General features: G+C 36.4%; 5 protein-coding genes across 5 annotated transcripts; 4 read left to right on the forward strand and 1 right to left on the reverse strand.

Annotated features, from left to right (window-relative positions):
- The first annotated feature begins 3706 nt into the window (after window positions 1-3706).
- Window positions 3707-7091, forward strand: LOC149709231 (steroid 17-alpha-hydroxylase/17,20 lyase-like). Its single transcript, XM_089863937.1, has 8 exons — window positions 3707-3872; window positions 4813-4872; window positions 4994-5087; window positions 5170-5319; window positions 5378-5586; window positions 5650-5775; window positions 5834-5938; window positions 6607-7091. The coding sequence occupies exons 1-8, from the start codon at window positions 3707-3709 to the stop codon at window positions 7089-7091; spliced, it is 1395 nt and encodes a 464-aa protein (XP_089720063.1).
- Window positions 7092-9407: 2316 nt separating this feature from the next.
- On the forward strand, window positions 9408-12999 carry LOC149709232 (steroid 17-alpha-hydroxylase/17,20 lyase-like). The gene is made up of 10 exons (XM_089863938.1): window positions 9408-9639; window positions 9720-9813; window positions 10427-10576; window positions 10646-10854; window positions 11313-11438; window positions 11519-11623; window positions 11745-12139; window positions 12371-12399; window positions 12507-12876; window positions 12937-12999. Exons 1-10 carry the CDS (start codon window positions 9408-9410, stop codon window positions 12997-12999), a joined length of 1773 nt encoding a protein of 590 aa, XP_089720064.1.
- A 291-nt stretch (window positions 13000-13290) lies between these two features.
- LOC149709233 (cytochrome P450 2F2-like) lies at window positions 13291-18326 on the forward strand. Its single transcript, XM_089863939.1, has 8 exons — window positions 13291-13600; window positions 15340-15519; window positions 15595-15688; window positions 16125-16274; window positions 16336-16544; window positions 17001-17126; window positions 17209-17313; window positions 17842-18326. Exons 1-8 carry the CDS (start codon window positions 13438-13440, stop codon window positions 18324-18326), a joined length of 1512 nt encoding a protein of 503 aa, XP_089720065.1. The 5' UTR covers window positions 13291-13437.
- Window positions 18327-19139: 813 nt separating this feature from the next.
- Window positions 19140-22320, forward strand: LOC149709234 (cytochrome P450 1A1-like). The gene is made up of 8 exons (XM_089863940.1): window positions 19140-19290; window positions 19797-19976; window positions 20083-20176; window positions 20275-20424; window positions 20491-20699; window positions 20816-20941; window positions 21020-21124; window positions 21836-22320. Exons 1-8 carry the CDS (start codon window positions 19140-19142, stop codon window positions 22318-22320), a joined length of 1500 nt encoding a protein of 499 aa, XP_089720066.1.
- Window positions 22321-22436: 116 nt separating this feature from the next.
- Window positions 22437-24709, reverse strand: LOC149709235 (uncharacterized). The gene is made up of 3 exons (XM_089863321.1): window positions 24686-24709; window positions 23902-24164; window positions 22437-22857 (listed from the first exon to the last, which is right to left on the reverse strand). Exons 2-3 carry the CDS (start codon window positions 24159-24161, stop codon window positions 22515-22517), a joined length of 603 nt encoding a protein of 200 aa, XP_089719447.1. The 5' UTR covers window positions 24162-24164; window positions 24686-24709; the 3' UTR covers window positions 22437-22514.
- Window positions 24710-26534: the final 1825 nt, after the last annotated feature.

A 26534-nucleotide genomic window follows, 5' to 3' on the forward strand; every position in this document is an offset into this window, starting at 1 on the left:
TTTGATTGAAGACAATTGACTCTGGAAACTGAAAATTACTTCAGTCAAGCTTAGTTTCGTAAAATTAACCTAATGACAGTTGGTTTCGTAGGAGCGCTGCCCCTTTTTACTTTAATTAGTATTCCTCTAGCGTCGGTAAACCAGATTTTCTCTGCCCTCGAGGAAATATATAGTTAATTCAAAAATAAATAAATAGCAATAATAAAATATTTGTTTAATGATATTATAACGGTTCTGGGTTTTATGTAATTACATTTAGAACGAGGAAAAAATTCAATTATCAAGCTCAAAAAACAAGATGGAATTAATCAAACCCGTAATAAAGCCACATTATTCCTTTCGATTGAAGACAAATGACTGTGGAGAGTTAAAATTGTTTTGAATTCATGCTCATTTCCCTTCAAGTTCATGTAAAAGGATTCAAATGAAATTCAAGTAGTTCTAGTGATAAGTAACTTTACTGTAATTGATGGGCTCTATTACAGTATCTAAATACCTGGGAAACAGGTAAGTTCCCCGCTGCTGTATCAGTAAAAGTGAAAGAAGCTAATAAAGTGCATTTAAATTTTTGTGAAAAACTGATTTGAATTTAAAATACTTTTCCATGAATAACATTTATATGGGTTTATTTTTGAAAAAAAAAAATATTTGTTCTTTGATGAATTTACTCTGGTGAACGTTAACCTAACTTAATTTTGTTCTTAGGCTGCAACTTTAAAAATTTATTCAGATCAGTCTAAATGAACGAGAGAAAGAAATGTTTTAATCATATTGAGGAAATTCTTTAAAATAAAATTTTACTACTATTACTACACTATGCCATAATGTAGTACTATTATTACTACTGTATGAACATAGTGGTTAGAAACTGAAGAACGGCGTGTTGTTGTTGAGCATATAATCGTATTGTAAACAAGTTGGGAAAACCAAAATATTACCTCTCCGAGTCAAGACGACTACTTACAAACTTATTTGCCCAGATATGGAAATGTTTCTTAAGTTAAAATTTATGAAATATTAAAGCAGTATACAAAGCATAGCAAATATACTGTAAATCAGACGACATTTTACATCCAATAATGATATACTTGTACACATTAAAATCATCCGATGGGGGGAAAAACGGGAAATGAAGAGATAAAACTTTGGAGGGATATTACCTTTACGTGTTTGTAAAGGCCTGATTTTCTACTCCTCAACTGTATGCCCTCTATGTTCAAAGCCATATTCACAACAGGGTTGCCATGTAAACACTATCCTCTCGTTTCACCTCAACAATTTTCTTAGTTTGTCAACATGACTGTTAACGTTACAAACACCAAAGCTTATTTGTGGCTACACACACTGAAAGTAAATGCGTACCATAAAAAGCATGAAAACACGAAGCTATTATCCGATTACGATCAGACCTTTCACTGGTCTGGGCTGCGTTCAGCAGAGCTCACCAAAAAAGACAGCGGATTTTGGAAATGTTTACCGGTGAGCTCTGTCGTCATAGCTTTTCTCCGGTCATCGGCGTTTTATCAATGACGCTAGCGCAATAAAGCGTGCAAGGTACCAAGGCTTAACAAAAATTGTATGATAACATATTTATAGAGATAGATAACAACTTTTATAATTAAAATTAGAAACTAACATATCTCTTAAAATTCTCGCGTGATCAACTGGTTTCACGCCAATTAAATAGCTATAGTCCCATAGCAAACTCTAACCCGTAACTTAGCCAAGGCTTAAACTTTCAAACCCAATAACTTTTAAAGCTTCATAGATATAATAGAAAAAATTTCATAAAATAACTAACAGACACTATTCATTCGCATTCAGTCGATGTTACACCGATTTTATAAATAATTCCGAAATTATCCATCAAATTAACTTCTCGAAATCGTTCAGGGAGATAAGTTTCCTCCATTGCTGCTACGTCACAAATGCGTTGCTCAACGAAGTAATCGGCTCTTACAGCCGATGACTTCGATGCCTCTTCGCTTACAATCGTGACGTCAAACCGGAAGTTCCGAAAATCGTTCAGTGGCGAATGCGCATTCAACGGAGCCTCCGTTGAGCGTTACTGAACGCGCCCAAAATCTAAGCCTAATAATTTAAAAGTGTATTTAACTTTCGGCTCACTCTGAACCGTTAATGTCTCTGCATTACAGAAACGAAAACCAAACCCAAGCGTTTACTTTTTGGTTCACTAGGCCTATTGACAAATAAAAGTTCATTTGACCAACATAGTAGCGTTGTGCTTGTATTCACTTTAGAAAGGATTATGCTATAAACAGATGTAGTATAGCTTAAGTAATATATAAACATCCATTTTAAATAATAATATTAAAAAAAATCTTTGGAATATCAAAATGAAATAGAGCTTTAAAGCTACAAAAGTACTAAATGCATCAAAATTACGAAAAATATTTCTACATATTCACTTTATATATATTAAGGATAAAGGGAATATTATGGTTCTGTAGGATTTCTTTACACATCAAAACAAAACGAACTTTTAATGCAGCGCACTACTGTAACAACGGACGGACACACACAGACAAAAACATAGACTGCTTTTTAACTCTTTCCGTATTAATTTTGAATTGAGAAACAAGATTATCTTAAATATTAAAATAAATATAATTAATATTTAATAATTTCTTCGTTAGTTATTCGCCTTATTGAACGTTACATCGTTTTAAAAAAGAACAATTAAACAATCTTGAGAGACTTGACTAATATTGGCGTTTGAAATGAAGCATACGCCGGTTGCTTGGCCTTACTCAAATAGGTAGTATATAAGGGTTTTGAACTACAGCTAAAAGCAAGAACAACCGCAATTGCGAAAACCTTTGGTGGCGATCCCACCTTAGGGAGGCTAGACGTTTCTCGTAACCCTAGCTGATCGCCGCGAATGTCTTAAACCCAGCAATGACGATGGAGTAGAAGCCAGGTGTACAGACTGGTGTCCAAGTGGAATGGACGAAGACCAGAAGATGGTGGTGATTAGAAGCCAGTATGTACAGACTGGTGTCCATGTGGGATGGACGAAGACCAAAACATGGTGGTGATTAGAAGCCAGTATGTACAGACTGGTGTCCATGTGTGATGGACGAAGACCAAAAGTTGGTGGTGAATAGAAGCCAGTATGTACAGACTGGTGTCCAAGTGGAATGGACGAAGACCAGAAGATGGTGGTGATTAGAAGCCAGTATGTACAGACTGGTGTCCATGTGGGATGGACGAAGACCAAAAGATGGTGGTGATTAGAAGCCAGTAAGTACAGACTGGTGTCCGTGTGGGGTGGACAAAAACCAGAAGATGGTGGTGTGAGAACTCAAGTAGAGGAGCCATTTCCGTGACTGTGAAAGCAGTTCGGAAATGGCGAACACGTTTGCTCCGATTTGGAAACTGCGAACGCGGTCACGTGGGTGTAACAACAGACACACACAGACACACACACAGACAGACACACACACAGACAGACACACACACACACACACAGACACACACGATCGTTACAGAACCTCTCCGTGACATACGTCACTCGGAGAGGTAAAAATAAATATGTTTGTTAGACGTAACCTGTAATTTGAGATAAAACCATTTACATAATGAAATTGTGAACTCCCTGTCTAATATTAAATTCTGATTTTGATAACTACTTGAGCGTGGTATAAGTTTTGACCATTTTCGAGCCTACCTTTGACTAATCGGGATGAATTCTCACAATGAGAAACCATTAGAAAGCAATTTTGCTATAAAATCGTGGCTGATTTCGTTTGCAATTGGATTATTTACATTTTACATAGTTAGACTATGGATCAGAGTGAAGGAATTGCCACCGGGTCCTATGCCACTACCGTTTTTTGGAAATATATTGAGTATGTAAATTAATACAACAAATCGGGTTTCTGTCCTTTGGAACGTTTCGTCCAAATGTATTTCTGTCCGTAGGAACGTATCGTCTTAATGAGATTTCTGTCCATTGGGAAAGTTTTTCCCGATGATATTTCTGTCCATTGGGAAAGTTTTTCCCGATGATATTTCTGTCCATTGGGAAAGTTTTTCCCGATGATATTTCTGTTCATTGGGAATTGTAGTAAATTTGATTTTTATCCAAAGGGTTTCTATTTAATAAGAATATACCATTTAAATTCTAACAGATAGGCGAACCTTTGGCGCCGAGGTTTTTCCGCAGGAAACTGTCCGTCAATGGAATTTGTTTTAATATTAAGCCGACTTCCAGCGAAAAGGGTTCTAGTGAACTGAAAACCGAGCAACGAGACTAACAATGCCGATTTTCGAAGCCCCGCTGGGTCAAAAGTTGAAAGGGTTCTTGCTAACTAAAAGCCGTGCAATTTGGTACTAGCGAACTGAAGATGAAATCCTTTTAAATTTATTTCCTCTCAAATTTTTGCTTTTCCCTGAAGGAAATTCTCTATTGTGTATCTTCAGTTCGCTAGAACCACATTGCACGGCTTTCAGTTAGCTAGAACCCTTCCATCTTTTACCCCAGCGGGGATTCGAAAATCGGCGCGGTCGCTCCATTGTTAGTCTCGATGCTCGGTTTTCAGTTCGCTAGAACTCTTTTCGACGGAAGTCGGCCTTTAACTGAAAGTAGAGTAATATTTTGTACTTATGTATATAACGTGATGATTTCCCTGTTGACCTTAAATTTGAATTGATTTATTTGTTTCAAAAGCGTTGTATCGAGCAAATTCGGCAATGGAAGTGCTATTCCAATGTAAAAAAAGTACGGAGGTATTTTCACGGTGTGGTTGTGCGATGAACCCATTGTTTTTGTTGCCGATTGGGAATTAGCCAGGGAAGGATTGATAGTGAAACGAGACGATATCATTTCGAGACCAAGTGTTAGATCGGGTAAGTTTAAAAGAAATTTGAAATAATTAATTTGAAATTAAGAAATAAGTGTTGAGTACCATGTAATATCGGAAGGTACAAATTCTCCTTCAAACACCTTTAGTTCTATTTATTTTTAAAGCAAATCACATGAGAGAGCATTTCATGGGCATTGCAATGGAACCAAAGAATAAAAACTGGGAAGTAACTCGTAAAGTTGCAGCTGTAGCTATAAGGTTTAGATATTATATTTTTGAGTATTTAGCCCTAGAATCAACAGATGTGTTTAATGATAAATTTCTAAAATTTTCAATTCAGAAAATTCGCAGATTCCGAGACATTAGCTACCATTATAAAAGAAACAACAGAATCGTTTATTACAAAAACGCTTCAATTTGGGAATTCTGTCAATCCAGCTGTTGAGATTAAAGAATTTACAATTGAGATGATTGCCAAAATCGCATTTGGGTGAGTGATTATCGTCTTAAGATTAAAAATTGAGACCTGATAATCAATAATTGAACAGATCTGGTAACGTCAATGCTGAGGAAACGACACGTCTAACTTCTTTTTACCAGACGATACAAGAATACGGCTCAAACTGTCCAGGAGATGTTTCATCTTTGCTGCTTTTGTTGTATTACAAACGGGATCAAATGATGAAGAACATGTCTATCAAATTTGGAAAATTTTTAAGTCAGAAACTCAACAAGAATAAGGAAACTTTTCAAAGAGGTGAAACAAGTTATTGCAATTGATTTGTGAACGTGAAATAAGTGTTTTAATTAATATTTTCAGGAGAAATTCGTAACTTTTCCGATGTGGTATTATCGGCGGGTCTGGAAGCTGACGAAGAAGACAAAGATACCAAAAAATATCTGGACGATAAAAATATGATGAAAATTATTGGTGTTCTCTTTTTGGGTTAGTGATTATCCAAATCCGAAATTTTTCTCTTAAATAATATTTTCGTAATTTTAAGCTGGCGCGGAGTCTTCGGCCGTTTCATTGCGATGGCTAGTACTTTTCTTGGCCCACTTCCCTGAAGTACAATTGCGTGTAAGGGAAGAAATTAATGAGCACATCGGTTTGTATACGCAAAAAAGGATAATAGAAGAAAGATGCCACTCTGTATCCTCTTAATGTTTTAGTTATGTAACATGATTCTTCCCAGGCTGACCCTTTTTGTTTGCTCTTCTGCTTATCAAACTTCAGATGGGCATCAATCACACCATGGGCTGAGTTATACCAGAAGTGAGATGAGACAAGAAGTGAAGGGCTCTAGCATTGGTAATAGATCCTGGCATTAGTGAACAAATTTGAGGATTTTACGCCGATTCAATCGCGCCTACGCTAGAGAGAAAAAAAAATTGTTCAAGTTCCAAAAAAAAATTCCTACCCCCTTCCCCTCAACCTAAAGCGGCGAAACACGGACGCGGGTGCTTGAATCTAGTTCGGCCGTCTACCACCGCGAGCGTCTAACGTTTTGGAGGGGAAATTCTGAAACGGCCACTAGAGGGCCAACCGTTGGTGTGTTATCAAGAATATTCACTTTCGCCGAATGAAGAATTTGGTTAGCTCAGTACTTCAAGTCTCATCTCACTTCTGGTTATACTTTATAACTGTTATGAGGGAACCAACTTTCGCGTATGTGATTCGGTTTAGTAACCTTGCTCCAAATATTCTAAATTGTTGGAAAGAATCATGTTACAATTTCCTCGCTTTGTGGTGGTACAATTAATTGCCTTTTTAAAGGACAAAGAATGCCGTTGGCATCGGACCGTAAAAACTGCAACTACACTTGGGCGTTCATTTCTGAAAGTCAGAGATTCAGACCGTCAGTTCCCATTGGAGTTCCACACATGACAAACGTTGACACCGAACTGGGAGGAATCAGAATTAAAAAGGGAACGAATGTCATATTTCACGCGGAAGCAATCCACATGGACCCTGAAATCTGGAAAGAACCCACAAAATTCATGCCCGAACGCTTTTTAGATTCCAACGGAAAATACTGCGGTGAAAAGATGAAAGGATTCTTGGCTTTCGGCGAAGGAAAACGAATTTGCGTCGGAGAAAAATTGGCCAGGAATGATCTGTTTCTTCTATTGGCCAATTTAGTTCAACGCGTCATAATCAAACCAGGTGAAGTTTGGACCGAAGCCAACTTGAATCCGGAATCCCTAATTCACATTAACGTTCCAAAGCCATACACGATTTGTTTTAAACAGAGAAAATAACATTTCAATTCGGTTGTCATTCAAAAGTATTAATTTTCTTCATAAATACACTATGCACATGTTATACTGCGCTTAATCAATACTACTTCCTTGCGTATGATAAATGTTAGGTATTAATACAACTTAGATCTCTGTAAATGATCCCAAATTTGAACAAATGCTGTGTTTTCAAATTATTCATTAAGTTGGTGAACCCCTGACTTTGTTACGTCAAATGTGCCACCATTGTAGAACCACTAAAAACATTGTATTTTTATTACAAATTATAAGATAGTTATATATATATATCTGACAATTTAGTTTAATAAAACTAGAACCCTAATCTTATCATTCTTATATGAAAGACTTCAATATTTCAGGGTTAGCTGCTATCTTCGTTACCTAACTACACTTTGCTAACACAAATAAAATATTTTCTATTATCTCAAAGATTTAATACACTTATAAAACAGTTAAACAATACGACAAATTTTTCAAGGATTTCCCCATAGCGTAAAAACTGGAGAACTCAAATTTTTGAAGATAGCGTTTGACTTTGTGCAGGATGGATGCTAAAACCGAGCCGTTGGAAAGCAATTTTGCAATTAAGTCGTGGCTGATTTCGTTTGCTATTGGATTATTTACATTTTACATAGTTAGACTATGGATCAGAGTGAAGGAATTGCCACCCGGTCCTATGCCATTACCGTTTCTTGGAAATTTGTTGAGTATGAATTATTTTTAAGGTATTTTCATAAAGTTTGGAATTATCATAAGCAGACAATTATCATCTTTAAGTTTCCATCATTTGGTCTTTAGTGTAACACCTGCCCTTTTCCTTTAAGTCATCGCCAAACAGAAACCGGGTGCCAAAAATAATAGAAATATTTTTGTTTCCCTGGTAGCACCGCTAGTGGGTGGAATTTTAATTAAAGGCGTCTCTTTTTATCGTGGGATTTTTCTCCTGCTATCTCTAACGTATGTTTTCAACCAGGAGCAGATGACAAAGGAGTCTCGGACGCTAGCTTCCATAATGTAGAGGGCAATGGGATCCGCGAACGTCACGGATATTAACCAAAATCATTACGCCAGTGCCACCTCTCGTAGGAAATTTGAGCCTTATTTTCCAACCAATAGCGTGGCTGCAAAGTCTCGAAAGGAGATCTGGGAAATCGCGTCTGGAGCCTCTCTTTAAAAATACGTATCGTCTGCTTATAATTAGCCTAGGCTTAACGAGTATTAGAGTTAAAAAATGGATTTCAACGACTTTTTAATCTTTTTTTAGACTAAAATTGATAATGAAAAGCCCAGCGAGTGACGTATGTACACTATTAAAAAACTAAAATGTGTTTCAGTGCCAAATTTTTCTAAATTTCTTCTTGAATTAAATGATAGCTACAAGAGGTTGGGAAAAGAAATCACTCACGATCTTCTAAAACCCAAAAAGTAAGAGACAGTGATTTCGTTTCCAACCTCTTGTAGCAGTCAATTAATTCCTACCTTTAAGGTCGCAAAATGTAGTCTTATCTTTTATCTTAATACCAACGATTACAGCTGTTTGAATAAAGTAATTATATTGTGTATATTAATGTCGCGATCGGGTAAGACGAACCTCAAGTAGCCACCGTTAGTCCGTTATTACCAAAAAAATTCCCAGCAGACTTTGGCGCCAGATATAATCCACCAAAAGCATCGTCTGCTATAATGTCTGATAGCGCCTCTATGGCAAACGATACCGCTACAGCTGTGACGTACGCGGGTCCCATTGCCCTCTATATTGTGGAAGCTAGCGTCCGAGACTCCTTTGTCATCTGCTCCTGTTTTCAACTGAATCACGCAGTACGTTTCTACCCTTTATTTATGTTTTTACGTTTCGAAAGAAGGGCGAAAGACGAAGAAGTTCTTTAGCATGGTTTTTTAAGCGAGCATGCTCTGGTATAGACATTTGGTGGAGAATATTACAAAAAAAAATTCTTGCTGGCTACCGAGTTGAGGATTTTTATTCACCTCTCGCGCGTCATACTAAGAGCACACTATAGGAATTTCTTTAACGGCGGTAGTGTCTCATATAATTTAAAACCGGGTAGGGACGAAACAGATTATAGGCAACAGTTGAGTAATAGTTTTCCATAGAAATCATTCAGGTATAGAAACTTAATTTTAGATTATTAATTTATGGCATTGCACTGAGAGTTCGTCGTTGGTAAATCGTTTTTGTGCTGTTTTCGAATCATAAACTTGAGAAACCTAAACCACTATGTTAGTCTCTTCACCCAATTCGCAATGTACCATATTACAAAGGCTTAACTCACGAATTGAAAGCATTTTTTATAACTTATGGCTAAAACGTTAATGTTTTTAATTAGTGTTGGTTTTATTATCTTTAAAGCATTTTATCGAGCAAATTCTATTAAAGAAGTCTTATACGAATGCAAGAAAAAGTATGGAGGCATTTTCACTGTATGGTTGTCCGATATTCCGAATGTGGTGGTGGCCGATTGGGAATTAGCAAGAGAAGGACTCATCACGAAACGGAATGATATAATTGCCAGACCAAGTTTTAGATCGGGTACGTTTTATGTTTAAAAATTGAATTAAATTAAAGATTATTCAAGGATTTTTAAACACTTATGTGTTTTAATTGCGCAGTAAATCACATGAAAGATCATTTCATGGGTATTGTTATGGAACCAAATAACAAAAAGTGGGAAGTTACCCGTAAAGTTGCAGCCGGAGCCGTGAGGTAAGCCATCAATTCAATCAAGCTGTCTCTTATTGGCTACTTTTCCGTTATCTGCTTAGTCGTGAAAGCAGTAAATATACAGTTTACATCATAAGTTTATTAGACATGTTCCATAAGTATGACACAACCTATACTTCGTAATACAAGAGACTTAAGCAAGTAGTCCAATAGAGTAATGGCACCTACTTGCCTTTAACTGTATTAAGGTCTATGGGTAGTTAACATGGAGTGCCACTACTCTATAAGCCTTGCGAAACCGTAACGTTAACGTAACGTCACGTATCCAAATACGAACAGAACGCCATCTGATAACGATTTTGAAACGATGCATTCGGACTTAGGTAATGGGCGCACTCTTTCGGATGATTTACGAACTTAAAACGGTAACGATACGGTTTCGCAAGGCTAAGTGGACTACTTGCTTTACTGAGAGCTAGTTCGAGAACGACAAGCGAGAATTCACTACCCGGTTTTGTAGTCCATCTTCCTATTCAGTCTGTACTAAGCCTTTGACAGCGCCTCACCAGACGCCGATTTATGACAAACTTAAGCTCACATTGAAAAAAAAATGTTTACCATTCATGTAAAATTTATAAAAAAAATCCCAATTTAGAAAATTCGCAGACTCTGAGAGATTAGCTTCTATTGTAAGGGATACGACTTCATCCTTTATTACGAAAATGCTTAAATTCGGCAAACCTGTCAACCCAGCAGTTCATATTCAGGAATTGATTATCGATATTCTAACTGAAACTGCTTTTGGGTAATTTTTACATTTATTTAGAATTACAGAATTAAATACAATTAAAATACTTTGTTAATGTCTGCACAGATCTGGTATTGTCAATGAAGGGGAAATGAAACATTTAATTTCACTTTACGATACCTTACAAAAATATGGCGGGAATTGTCCAGGAGATGTCTCACTTGTGTTGCTGTTGTTGTATTACAAACGGGATCTAATGATGAAGAATTTGTCCATTAAATTTGCTAAATTTTTAAGAGAGAAGTACGACAACAACAAGAAAACGTTTCAAAGAGGTAAATTCAAACTGCGGATCTCAATAGGTGATTCCAAAAATATCTCCAATTCCACTTTTTACAAGTTTTTACAGTAATTCATATTGAAGTTTCGGTGCGGCTATATTTAACTGCAATTTGTATAAAATCATAATTTGCATTTTACAAAAAAAAACGAAAACCGCAAAGCCTAATTGGGGCTTATTTTTTCAATGTTTTTGACGGGATTTCATTGACGGCGCTCAGCGAGAACTGATCTCAAGATACACGTAATGATGTATAATCTGCTTTAACGATATGCGCGACAGAACGCACTATTGTAACATCCACAAAAACCGTAAACCTGAAAACAAGCTGGTTTTTGTCCATAGATTTTAAGGAATCACTTATTGCTCAGTGAATTTGAATTAATTTTGAATGAGACATATTAATGCATCAAAGTACGAAAATTAATTTCTGAAATCAACTTGTTTCCACAGGTGAAATTCGTAACTTTTGCGATGCCGTTTTGACATCCGGTTTGGAAGCTGATGAAGAGAATAAAGATAGCAAGGAATTTCTAGATGATGAAAATATGATGAAAATTATTGGCGTTCTATATTTGGGTTAGTTATTATCCAAATATGAAGACTTTCTTGGTTTATACAAAATATTTTTAATTTAATATTATTTTCGTAATTTTAAGCTGGCACCGAGACTTCGGCCACTTCGTTGCGATGGCTTATATTGTTATTGGCCTACTTTCCCGAAGTACAAAAGCGACTAAGGGATGAAATTGACGAACATATAGGTTAGTATCGTTATCAGTGAAATAGTTGATTTAAACATTAAACAATTTATGATTTGATAGCTGTCAGATGAATTGGATTCATAGGAACCTTTAATTCTAGAAGTAATATTTATATTTAAAGGACAGAGAATGCCATTGTCTTCGGATCGTAAAACCTGCAACTACACATGGGCTTTCATATCTGAAAGTCAAAGATTGATACCCGCAATTCCACTTGGCGTGATGCACACAGCCTCTACTGACACCGAACTGGGAGGAACCAAAATTAAAAGGGGAACAAATGTCACGTTTTTCACAGAAATAATCCACATGGACCCAGAAATTTGGAAAGAACCCACGAAATTCATGCCCGAACGCTTTTTAGATTCCAACGGAAAATACTGCGGTGAAAAGTTGAAGGGATTCTTAGGATTCGGCGAAGGAAAACGAATTTGCGTCGGCGAAAAACTTGCCAGGAATGATCTCTTTTTACTTTTGGCAAGTTTAGTTCAACGAGTTGAAATCAAACCCGGCGAAGTTTGGACTGAAGACATCCTAAAGCCAGGAATTACATCGCAAATTAACTTGCCGAAACCACACACAATTTCTTTTAAACTTAGAAATTAATCTTGTAATATCTTCGAAATAAATTTGATAATTTTTTGTAAATAGTTATTTCTTTAGTTAGTTTATTTTCAAAAAGGCAGAGTGATCATGGAGGTAATGTCTCATGTAGTTTAATACCAAGTTGGGGTTGACGGATTATAGGCTGCAGTGGGACAGATTAATCCTTACTGGTACTTAATGGGAGGTCATAATTTTTTTCTTGGTATGAAGGACAAAGAACGCCGTTGACATCGGACCGTAAAAACTGCAACTACACTTGGGCGTTTATTTCTGAAAGTCAGAGATTCAGACCGTCCGTTCCCATGGGAGTTCCACACATGACAAACGTTGACACCGAACTGGGAGGAATGAAAATTAAAAAGGGAACGAATGTCATATTTCACGCGGAAGCAATCCACATGGACCCTGAAATCTGGATAGAACCCGCAAAATTCATGCCTGAACGTTTCTTGGATTCCAACGGAAAATACTGCGGTGAAAAGATGAAAGGATTCTTTTCTTTTGGCGAAGGAAAACGAATTTGTGTCGGCGAAAAAATGGCCAGGAATGATCTGTTCCTTCTATTGGCCAATTTAGTTCAACGCGTCGTAATCAAACCAGGTGAAGTTTGGACCGAATCCAACTTGAAGCCGGAATCACTAATTCACGTTAACGTTCCAAAGCCATACACAATTTTTTTAAACAGAGAAAATAATATTTCAATTCAGTTGTCATTCAAAAGTATTAATTTTCTTCATAAATACACTATGCACATGTTATACTGCGCTTAATCAACACTACTTTCTTGCCTATGATAAATGTTTTGTATTAATACACCTTAGATCTCTGTAAATGATCCCAAATTTACAGTTAATTAAGACGGTGAACTCCTGACACTGTGACGTCATATGCGCCACCATTGTAGAGCCACTGAAAAAAAAACATTGTATTTTTATTACAAATTATAAGATAGTTATATATATCTAACAATAGTTTAATGAAACTATACAATAATCTTATCATTCTTATATGAAAGACTCGTATATTTCAGTGTTAGCTGCTATCTACACTTTGCTGACACAAATAAAATATTTTCTATTATCTCAAAGATTTAATACACTTAAACAATACGACAAATTTATCAAAGATTTCCCCGTTGCGTAAAAACTGGAGAACTCATTGTTTTGAAGATAGCGTTTGACATTGTGTACTTTTACCAATAGTGTAGGATGGATGCTAACAGCCAGCCGTTGGAAAGCAATTTTGCAATTAAATCATGGCTGATTTCGTTTGCAATTGGATTATTTACATTTTATATCGTGAGATTATGGATCAGAGTGAAGGAATTGCCACCGGGACCTATGCCATTACCGTTTCTTGGAAATTTGTTGAGTATGAATTATTTTTAATGTATTTTCCTTCTCAAGTTTGGCCTTATCATAAGCAGATAATTATCATCTTTAAGTGTCCATCATTTGGTCTTTAGTGTAACGCCTCCTGCCCTTTTCCTTTAAGTCAGCGCTTAAGAGAAAGTGGGCGTCAAAAATGAAAGAGATTTTCATTTCCTCTCAGCTCCACTCGTGGCTAAGAGAAGTATATTTGGAGTTAGAAATGGCTTGACTCTCTTTGCTGGGATTTTTTAGTTTAGCGTCTCTTTTTTCATTGTGGGCGTTTCTCTCCAGCCAATTCCAACCTATGTTTCTTACCCGGGGGATTACACGGTACCTTTTCGCCCTTTACGCCACTGATGGTTTTACGTTTCCAAAAAAGCCGCAAAAGATGAACAAGTTTTTAGCATGCTTCTTTAAGCGCGCATGATCTAGTATAGACATTTTGGGAGAGAAATTAACGAAACGAAATTCTTGCTGTCTATAGAGGAGAGGTTTTATCACCTCTCCCGTGTCATACTAAGAGTACACTAAATAAATTTCTGGAACGGCGGTAGTGTCTCATACAATTTAATACCAGCTAGGGACGAAACAGATTATAGGCAACAGTTGAGGAATAGTTTTCCATAGAAATCATTCAGGTATAGAAATTTAATGATAGATTATCAATTTATAGCATTGCACAGAGAGTTCGTCGTAGGAAGAACGTTTTTGTGGTGTTTTCGAGGCTTGCACTATAAGAAGGCCTCACCTTATTCGCCATGTGGCATGTTACAAAGGATTAGCTGATGTTTTATCCTCAGTTGCTGGTCACCTTACCTTTGTTGTCGTACAAACTCACAGTACGAATTGAAAGCATGATTATGACTTATGGCTAAAACCAGGAGCAGATGACAAAGGAGTCTCGGACGCTAGCTTCCACAATATAGAGGGCAATGGGACCCGCGTACGTCACAGCTGTAGCGGTTTCGTTTGCCATAGAGGCGCTATCAGACATTATAGCAGACGATGCTTTTGGTGGATTATACCTGGCACCAAAGTCTGCTGGGAATATTTTTGTAATAACGGACTAACGGTGGCTACTGAGGTTCGCCTTACCCGATCGCGACATAAATTTACACAATATAATTACTTTATTCAAACAGCTGTAATCGTTGGTATTAAGATAAAAGATAAGACTTAAAGGTAGGAATTTATTGACTGCTACAAGAGGTTGGAAACGAAATCACTGTCTCTTACTTTTTGTGTTTTAAAAGATCGTGAGTGATTTCTTTTCCCAACCTCTTGTAGCTATCATTTAATTCAAGAAGAAATTTTGAAAAATTTGGCACTGAAACACATTTTAGTTTTTTAATAGTGTACATACGTTACTCGCTGGACTTTTCATTATCAATTTTAGTCTAAAAAAAAAGATTAAAAAGTCGTTGAAATCCATTTTTTAACTCTAATACTCGTTAAGCCTAGGCTAATTATAAGCAGACGATACGTATTTTTAAAGAGAGGCTCCAGACGCGATTTCCCAGATCTCCATTCGAGACTTTGCAGCCACGCTATTGGTTGGAAAATAAAGCTCAAATTTCCTACGAGAGGTGGCACTGGCGTAATGATTTTGGTTAATAATTGTGACGTTCGCGGATCCCATTGCCCTCTACATTATGGAAGCTAGCGTCCGAGACTCCTTTGTCATCTGCTCCTGCTAAAACGTTTGAGTTTTAATCGTTGTTGATTTAATTATCTTTAAAGAATTTTATCGAGCGAATTCGGTTAAAGAAGTCTTATACGAATGCAAGGAAAAGTATGGAGGTATATTCACTGTGTGGTTGTCCGATATTCCGACTGTGGTGGTGGCCGATTGGGAATTAACAAGAGAAGGACTCATCACGAAAAGGAATGATATAATTTCCAGACCAAGTTTTAGATCGTGTAAGTTTTATGTTTATAAATTATATACAAGAATACTCAAGGATTTTTAAAAACTTCTGTGTTATGACTGTGCAGTAAATCACATGAGGGAGCATTTCTTGGGTATAGTTATGGAACCAGATAACAAAAAGTGGGAAGTAACCCGTAAAGTTGCTGCTGGAGCCGTAAGGTAAGCCATCAATTCAATCAAGCTGTCTCTTAAAGGCTACGTTTCCGTAATCTGCTTTGTAGTGAAAGCAGTAAACATAACATCGTATATACTGTCTTCTGAAATATCTCACATCATAAGATTATAAAATGTGTTCCATAACTATGGCACTACCTATACTTCGTTAATACAAGTAATTTGAGGTAGTTTGAGAACGTCGCGAGAACCGACTACACTCGGTTTTGCAGTCCATATTTCTATTTAGTCTGTACTAAGCCTTTGAAAGCGTCTTGCCCGGCGTCGCTTTACGAGAATCAATGACGTTTGACCTACGTCACTTTATGACAAGCTCTCAGTAACCAATGACAAACTTATGGAACATATCTTTTGAACTTATGCTCAAATTGAAAGATAGTGTTTATAAATTCAAGTAAAATTAATAAAATTCCCATTTTAGAAAATTCGCAGACTCTGAGAGATTAGCTTCTATTGTAAAGGAAACTACTGATTCCTTTGTCTCAAAAATGCTTCAATTCGGCAAACCTGTCAACCCAGCAGTTCATATTCAGGAATTAACTATTGACATTCTAACTGAAACTGCATTTGGGTAATTTTTGCATTTATTTAGGATTAAATGCAATTAAAATATTTCTTTTATGAATTTACAGATCTGGAATTGTCAATGAAGGGGAAATGAAACGTTTAATTTCTCTTTACGACACGTTGCAAAAAATTGGCGGAAAATGTCCAGGAGATGTCTCTCTTGTGTTGCTGTTGTTGTATTACAAACGGGATCTAATGATGAAGAATTTGTCCGTTAAATTTGGTGAATTTTTAAGCGAGAAGTTCAACAACAACAAGAAAACGTTTCAAAGAGGTAAAATTAAACTGCGGATCTCAAGAGTAATTGATTCCAAAAATCCCCATGGTCACTTGTTACTAGTTTATAAAGTACGTCTTTTACAAATCTCGGCGGCTTAAGTTTAACTTTCATGTTTTAAAATGGGAATCCTACCCTTTAATGCAATATGTACAAAATCGTAATTTGATTCATACAAAAAAAAAACAACGAAAACTGCAAAGCCTAATTGGAACTTAGTTTTTCAAAATGAGAATTGATCACGTGTCTGCATGTATAATCTGTCTTTACGATGTGCGCGACTGAACGCACTATTGTAACATCCACAAAAACCGTAAACCTGATAACAAGCTAGTTTTTGTCCATACATTTTAAGGAATCACTTATTGCTCAGTGAAATTGAATTGATTTTGAATGAAACATGATTGCACCAATGTACGATAATTAATATCTGAAATTAACGTGTATGTTCAGGTGAAATTCGTAACTTTTGCGATGCCGTTTTGACATCGGGTTTGGAAGCTGATGAAGAGAATAAAGATAGCAAAGAATATCTCGATGATGAAAATATGATGAAAATTATTGGCGTTCTATATTTAGGTTAGTTATTATCTCAATATGAAAACTTTCTTTGTTTTTTTTCTAATCATTTATAATTAAATATTAATTTCCAAATTTTAAGCTGGCACGGAGACTTCGGCCACTTCGTTGCGATGGCTCATATTATTATTAGCCTACTTTCCTGAAGTACAAAAGCGTCTAAGGGATGAAATTGACGAAAATATAGGTTAGTATAATAATAGCAGCCCGGGTATTATGAAGACACCGAGAGTTATCACTAACACCAGAAATACGTACATTTCTTCAACTCGGAATCTATAACAGGCCATTTTGAGTCTTTCTGTTTAAGTTAAATGAGAGGTGTGGAAATCGTCACCCCTGACGTCATGTATAATTTATTTGAACTCCCCCCCCTACGGTATTGGTTGAATTCTCATTGGCTGAGAGGTTCTAATTAGCAGACTAAATCAATGGCGGAGCAGTAGCCCTCGTTTTAAGAATTTAAAGCTAATTATTTTGTAATAAGAGAAAATGTTTCTAATATTTGGAAAAAAGGCCGTTTTTAAGGTATAATGTTACGTTGTCTGACTTTATAATTTAACTAAACCATAGCCGAGACTTACTTTAAGCTTATAGTACTACGTTATCAGTGATATAGTTGATTTACACATTAAAAAGAATTTTGATTTGATATAGCTGTCTGATGAATTGTTTATGGAACCTATAATTCTAGGAGTGATATTTATATTTAAAGGACAAAGAATGCCATTGTCTTCGGATCGTAAAACCTGCAACTACACTTGGGCTTTCATATCTGAAAGTCAAAGATTGATACCCGCAGTTCCACTTGGCGTGATGCACACAGCCTCTACTGACACCGAACTGGGAGGAACCAAAATTAGAAAGGGAACCAATGTCATATTTTTCACAGAAATAATCCACATGGACCCAGAAATTTGGAAAGAACCCACGAAATTCATGCCCGAACGCTTTTTAGATTCCAACGGAAAATACTGCGGTGAAAAGTTGAAGGGATTCTTAGGATTCGGCGAAGGGAAACGAATCTGCGTCGGCGAAAAATTGGCCAGAAATGATCTTTTTCTACTTTTGGCAAATTTAGTTCAACGCGTTGAAGTTAAACCCGGCGAAGTATGGACTGAAGACATCCTAAAGCCAGGAATTACTTCACAAGCTAATTTGCCCAAACCACACACTATTTCTTTTAAACTAAGAAATTAATCTTGGAATGTCTTCGAAATAAATTTGATATTTTTTTGTAAATAGTTTCTTTAGTTAGTTTATTTTCAAAAAGGTCCGAGATGTGGCAGTGTGATCTGCTTACGTGAGATTGAGAGTCACACGTGGAAGGCTTTATCTTAAGAGAAGTGGTGAGGCAGTGTAACAGTGACTTCAAACTATACTAGCACTACGGCACATATTTTAGCCTTACATTGCTTATTAGTCCGATTCCTACATTGTTATTAATAACTCATGATTTGAAATTCCGTCTTAATACTTACTAACTCTATGACGCGATAGTCACTCCATGTTGAGTTAAATTCTGTGGAGAGACGCTTATCTATAGGCAAAATTAATGTTCTAGGCCTGAGTTTTGGCACAGTGGCGATTTTCTATTTATATTAAAAAAATGCATTACAGTCTCTATGAGGTGGATTTGCTATTACTGTTATTAACACTAGTAGGCATAATATAAAGTAATCGTAATATTTCCTCTTTCAAATTGAAGAAGTCTTTATAAACACGGAAGTGTTTTCATTTTATTTAAATTCTAATAGCAATTACTAAGGTCCAAAGGTGCTTGAAATTGGCTAGCGAAGCACGTAAGAAACCGCGTTTGTAATAAGCCTCAAGATTATCAGTTTTGTTCAGACTTAGATTTGGAAGCGTTATGCATCTTGCTATTTTCGATCTGATTTTTCCTGCAAGTGTGAACATGGCTTTTAACCTCTGTTCAATCGAGCTGAATTTTCGATACCATCAAGACTTACTTCGTGCAGGATCGCGTATCAGTCGTTGGAAAGCTACTACGCAATGTATTCGTGGCTGATTTCGTTAGCAATTGTATTCTTTACAATTTACATACTGAAACTATGGATCAGAGTGAAAGAATTACCGCCAGGGCCAACGCCATTACCGTTTCTTGGGAATTTGCTAAGTATGAAATTATGTATAACTTACATTCTATAAGTCTCACACTTAATACTCAGAGTGTCGACTAGAAGGTATTAATTACATTCCTGCACTGTTAGACGATTTCGAAGGCATAATAGAAGTTCAATCATAAGTTTATAAGATATGGTCCATTAGTATAACACTACCTATACTTCGTAGTGCTACAGACTTACTGAGGGCTAGTTCGAGAACGACGCAAAAATTGCCACACTCGGTTTTGTAGTCCATTTTCCTATTTAGTCTGCACTAAGCCTTTGACAGCGCCTCACCAAGCGTCGCTTTACGAGAATATATGACCTACGTCACTTCATGACAAACTCTCAGTAACCAGTGAAAAACTTAAACCCGTAGCGAGCAAAGCTACTTTACCGACGTGAAGTAAGATTTTAGGTTAATCTGAACGAGCCTTGGGACAATCTCGTACTAGCTCATATAGACTTTCAATAACTGTTAACTCTTGACATCAAAGACTGTGCATAGTGAAGATATTTTACGATTGAATTTATTATTTTGTAGAATTTTATCGAGCCAAGTCTGTGAAAAAAATATTACTCGAGTGCAAGGAAAAATACGGAGGCATCTATACATTGTGGATGAGCGATATTCCTTATGTGATGCTGACTGATTGGGAATTAGCCAAGGAAGCACTAATCACGAAAGGAAACGATACCCTATCACGAATAAATCTTAGATCAAGTACGTTTGGTTTTCTTTTAATACATTAAATTTAATAGACTGTTAGACTAGCTGTTACGCTTGACCTTATTCGCGTGTAATTAGAATTATTTTTTAATTTGCACAGTAAATCACATGAGAGAGCATTTCATGGGCATTGGTATGGAGCCATATGGTAAAAACTGGGAAGTGACCCGGAAAGTTGCAGCCGGAGCACTAAGGTGAGCTGTATTTCCAAAAGATATTCGCCTAGTGACGTCGTCTGCTTAGTTAAAATAGCTTTCGATAAATGCAAAATTTTACCAAATTCGAAATCTAGACAATTTCAAGATTCGGAGATTTTAGCTTGCATTGTAAGGGAAGCGACTGAATCATTTATTACAAAAATAATGAAATTCGATAAACCAGTCAATCCTGCCGTTCATATTGAGGAATTTTTCATCGATGTTCTAACCGAAACAGCGTTTGGGTAAATGAAAAAAAATTCAGTCTTTTAGCATTAAATGATTTAAACTATTGGCGAATGAATGGACAGATCTGGTAATGTCAGTGTCGAAGAAATGAAACGCTTAACTTCAATCTACGAAACGCTTCGTGATTACGCCGGAAAATGTCCAGGAGATGTCTCTACTTTGTTGCTTTTGTTGTATTACAATCGGGATCAAATCATGAAGAACATGTCCGTTGAATTTGCAAAATTTTTACGACAGAAATTCAACAAGAATAAAGAAACGTTTCAAAGAGGTGAAAATAATAATTGCATTTGTAACTTATAACAAGATGGTCACCCAAATTAATGCTGTAAAACTAAAGTAAAAATTTCAAATTAATCCATATCTTTTTAATATAATTCTCTGCAGGTGAAATTCGTAACTTTTCTGATGCTGTTCTAACAGCGGGTTTGGAAGCTAAGGAAGAAAATAAAGATAGCAAAGTATATCTCGATGATGAAAATATGATGAAAATCATTGGCGTTCTCTATTTGTGTTAGTGATTATCCACTATGAAAATTATAGGGCCTATTTTAATGGCATTAGTTTTGTAATTTTGATTTTGTTTTTAAGCTGGTACGGAGACGACATCAGCTTCAATGCAATGGCTAATACTTTTCTTGGCATATTTTCCTGACGTACAAAGGAAAATAAGGGAAGAGATTGATGAACATATCGGTTAGTGTAGGCATAAGCGAATAATCCTCTTTAAGTATCCATAATTATGTTTTTGGTGGAACGTATTCTGCCCCCTCCCTTTAAATCAGCACCTAAGAGGAGTCGTGTGGCAAAAATACAAGGGAGATATTTATTCCCCTAGTGGCGGTGCTACTGCTAGGCCACGAGCGACTTAAGAGAAAAGTATATTTGGGGGTGGCCAGTGACTCTTTTGGGTGGAATTTTTAGCTAGCTCCAAGTTATGCTTTTTAACCGGATCACGTGCAATTTTTCCTCTCGTTACGCTGCTGATGGTTCTACGTTTCGATTGAAAAACAGGGCAAAGAACAAATCTTTACCATGGTTTTGTAAGCGTTCATGCTCTTGCATGGAATATTTTGAAGGACCATGCTCTTGTATAGAATATTTTGGAGGACCATGCTCTTGTATAGAATATTTTGGAGGACCATGCTCTTGTATAGAATATTTTGGAGGACCATGCTCTTGTATAGAATATTTTGGGGGACCAAATCAAGGATAATTATTCGATTCTCCCGGGTCATACTAAGAGTACACTAAAGGGAAGGCCTTCATGGCGGTAGTCCTCATATAATTTAATAACAAGTTGGGGTGAGACAGATTATAGGCCGCAGTGGGACAGAATAATCCTCTATAAAATAATTGAATCATAGGTACTTAATGGTAGGTCATAAATTTATTATTGCTATGAAGGACAAAGAATGCCGTTGACATCGGACCGTAAGAACTGCAACTACACTTGGGCTTTTATCTCTGAAAGTCTGAGATTCAGACCGGCGGTTCCCCTTGGAGTGCCTCGTAGGACTAACGTTGACACCGAACTGGCAGGAATCAAAATTAAAGAGGGAACCAATGTCATATATCACACTGAAATAATTCACATGGACCCAGAAATTTGGAAAGAACCCACAAAATTCATGCCCGAACGTTTCTTGGATTCTGAAGGAAAATATTTCGGTGAAAAAATGAATGGATTTTTGGCTTTCGGAGAAGGAAAACGAAACTGCGTCGGCGAAAAATTGGCCAGTAATGATAGTTTTCTATTTTTGGTAAATTTACTTCAACGTGTCGAAATCAATCCAGGCGGAGTCTGGACCGAAGCCACCGTGGAGACGGGTGAATCATTTGCAATTAACACACCAAAACCGTACACAATTGTTTTTAAACCAATAATGTAATGATGTAATATGTATACTAAACTAGTAGTAAAGCTCTTTGCATGTAATGAAACGGGGGGAGGGGTAGATGTATGTTATTTCATAGATACGTTATATTTCAAACAATATATTCGAAAGTCAGACAGTTTTATTAAATATCAATTTTGTAAGAAATATTTTTTGAACGAAGTCTTCATCTGCCCAATTCAATCATATTAGTTGTTGCAGTCTCTACTTCCGTTGCATACTCTCCATTTTTGATCACGGTCATTGCAATCGCAGTTGACCGCTCGTATTCCATCACCATTTCCATGTCCTTCGGCTCTCAAGCAACGACCAGTGGCTCGTTGAACAATCAAATACTCATCTTTGCAAACTTTGCGAAAATCGAATTGCTGTTTGTTATCGCCCGTATTGCAACCGGTTGTGTAGAGGGGGTCGTTATAGTTGGTTCCCGTGTAAAGGCACATGTTCGAGTAACTAGCGGCTCCTTTAAGCAAGTGGGCACCATCCGAGTTCACAAAGTAAAAGAGTTCGTCTACAGGAGTCAAGAAGTGTCTAGATTTTTAAAAATGATAGTGAAATTATAATTTTTAAAATATTACTTACAATGCAACTAGTTTTTAATATTAGCGAGGCTAGGTAGGCAAAACGATTTAAATCTACAAGGTTTTCACTTCAAACTATATTTTCTTCAATTAAGAATGAAAATATTCTAACGCCTCAAATGCCGAACTATTTAAGCCGGGCTGCGCTCAACAACTCGCATTGGTTTCCTATTTTTGTTGAACGATTTTTCCACTTCCGGTTTTGACGTCACTTTTCTAATCGTATCGTCAACAAAGTAAATGGCTGAACCCTTTTCTTTAGTTGCGCTTCCGTTCCGTGACCTCATTTGTTATGGCGACTAATAATTATTACGCGAGCTATAAAATTGTTTCTGTGGGATAATTCAGGAAGGCGGAACATTGCTTCGCTAACATCATAGTTGGCACTACCGAAGATAATCCAGTATTTTACTTTGCCTTCGCTAGTGATCGTATGATAGACTAAATCCTAGATTCGACCCTTAAGGCACGCCTTCTTCTTCATAATCATGTTTCAAGAGAAACATAACATTATACCTTAAATGAACGGGCTTTTTCTAATTATGAAAGGAAAAATGTATAAAAAAATTATCACTTATTACAAAATAATTAGCATTTTATTAGTCTTAAAAACGAGGACTACTGCGCCACCCGCCATTGGTTTAGTGGCGTCTGCTAAATCGAACCACTTACCCCTAAAGGGACTGGTTAAATTCTCACAGTCTGAGAGGGGTAAGGGTAAGGTAGTGCATAGCCCACTCGATCACGCGCGTAAGAGGTTCGATTTAGCAGACGCCACTTAACCAACGGCGGCGCAGTAGTCGTCGTTTTTAAAACTAAACAAATGCTCATTATTTTCCAATACAAGATTTTTTATCGTTTTTCCTTTTATATTTAGCAAAATACCGTTCTTTTTGGGTATACTGTTATATCTGTTACCTTTGTAGTAGTAAACAACGTTTGATTAAGGTCGCGTTCGCACCCACGTGAGTGTGACGTACTAATTGAGACTTACCGCCAGTGGCAGTCATACATGATGATTTTGCTTGCAGATCCGAATAGAGACCATTCGACATTCATGCATTTGCCAGAAGCTGGATGTTCCATAAGTCTGGCTTTTTGGAACCTTTCAGCAAAGTCAAGAAATGTTCCAAATAATGATAAAGCGCCAGAAAATCTGGAGAATTGACCGGGAAGCTGCGATTGACCATTGGCATTCAAAATAAAAGCTGAAATTGCCAGGACAAGGCTTAACGACATGACGTTGCTATTCATTCTCTGCAAAAAAATCAAAACGGTCTGAAAAGTCAGTAATGTTTTCAGCGATGTTGTTGTTTTAAGTGAATAATTACTCATAATAACTTAAACATACTCAAAGCAATTAGCTACTATAGTAGTTTCCAAAAGAATTATTTGAAAAATTATTACTCAAAATTGCCAATGACTGAAAACTACTATTCAAAATTGCCGATGACTTCAAATTTCTATTCAAAATTGCCGTTGACTTAAATTTATTACTGAAAATTGCCATTGACTTTTAATTATTCCTCAAAATTGCCATTGACTTTTAATTATTACACAAATTGCCATTGACTTAAAATTATTACTCAAAATTACCGATAACTTAAAACTACTATTCAAAATTGCCAATGACATATTTTCTCAAAATTTCCAATGACTTAAAATTATTACTAAAAATTCCCAATGACTTAAAATTATTACTAAAAATTCCCAATGACTTAAAATTATTACTAAAAATTCCCAATGACTAAAAATTTCCAATGACTTAAAATTATTACCTTTAACTTTAGTCGGATGTCCTCTCTAAGTAACCAAACTAAATTATTTTTAACTAAAAGTTGAGAAATTAGCTTTATATACTTTTCGAAACAGGAACTTTATCATTATTACAAGTCAACTTAAAATATTACTAGGAATCTTAAGTAACATTATCTCCATAAGTACGTAACTTCCTCTTTTTTCAAAATATACGCGTAGAATTTGTTTAGCCTGGATTGGCGACTAACGCAGTCATTGGTTAATTGTGTCGTTACATTGGTGTCGATCTTGTTTTCGGAATTTTAAGGCAAAAGAGGTTTTAAACACGGTAAGTTGTTCGAAAGATACACTCCAAAACAGCAATAATAAACAATACTAAGCCTTAATACAAAACCCGAGGCAGTGGGATAGCCGAAGCTATTCCCTTGACTAGACCATTTCGATGTAGAAAAGGGGGTAGGAAACCCTCAGTATTGTGACATAAAAGGTGGTTGGTCCATTTGCGTCTCAGCGCGATATCATGATACAAAAAGACTACAGCGGATGCGCCACAAGTCAAGATGGAAGGCATAGTATTACCACCATGTATTTCCCTCTTAGTTACGTCGAAATGTTTTATTGTCGATGACTTACATCGCAATTCTTGACCAGGGGCTCATTTTGAAAACGAGTTGTCCACTTAATTTGCTGAAAAGGCATACCATACTTATTTAAAATTACGTTACTTATGATGGAATCTTACAAATCAATCAAAAGACTTCAAGATTAAACCCGGGCGCAAAATTGCATAATCTCTTTGCGCCGTCTAACGTTACCATGATAAACAAAGTAAGTTTTTAATATGTAATTACTGTACAGGGTGTTTCTAAAAAGTCTGTTAGAAATTATCTGGGGTGTTCTTTTAGCGACTTCGAATCGAAAATTTTCTATGACATTTTGTCCTAATGTCCACTGTTGTCAAGTTATGATTTGAGAGTTTTACTGATGACCCCTTAATTAAATTAAGAAAATGTAGGACAATGGTAATTAAATTTAAGTGGTCATACGTAAAACACTCCAGACATAACTTGAAAACGGTGTCCCTTGTGGGTGACAAAATTTCATGGAACATTTTCGACTCGAAATCGCCCAAAGAACACCCCTCTTAATTTTGACCGATCTTTCAGAAACACCCTGTATAATCCAAATGGAAACTATATCTTCATATAGTGAAAGATGACAACTTAGTTTCGGCATGGTTTCGGTTTAGTGTTAATTTTAGGAGAACGTCTTTCCGTGAATTGTCTTATCTATTACTTAATATTTAAGTGGATTATTGAATTTATAGTATAGTTCCTCCTCTAAAATGAGTATGAAAGTTTAAAGTAAAATTGACCCTTTATTTTTAAAAGGGCGAGGGTACTATCGCCTGCTTGATACAGATTTCAGACGGAACATAGATAGGGCTTCAAAGTCACCAGTCCACCATACGACGCCATATCTAACGTCTTTGTTTTTAGTATACCGGATGGGGTTCCGCCTGAAGAAAACTAGGTACTCAACACCCGACCATTTTAACCCCAAGTAGTAAAAAGGGTGTATTGCAGTTACAAGCTTACAAGGGTCCGACTCCTAAAACTTCAGTATTAAACACATTTTCTATGTGGCACTGAAAAGCGTATAAATGCATATCCATATCCTGGAAATGTTACAACCTTTTCGGAAAGGTTGATACTAATGAATAAGTACCATTTAAATGTTTGTAAAAATTTTCATTTTTGAAAAATAATTTTATTACAAATTCCGAAGTTTTGAGGAATGGGACAATTCAAACGGAGGGGATTCATTTGGTTTGCTCAAAGAGGGTATAAAGTGGGGGAGTTGAAGCTA

Source organism: Phalangium opilio, unplaced genomic scaffold, assembly GCF_054372755.1.
Source record: "Phalangium opilio isolate 3A_F unplaced genomic scaffold, DU_Popi_V2 ptg000013l_1, whole genome shotgun sequence".
Lineage (NCBI taxonomy): Eukaryota > Metazoa > Arthropoda > Arachnida > Opiliones > Phalangiidae > Phalangium > Phalangium opilio.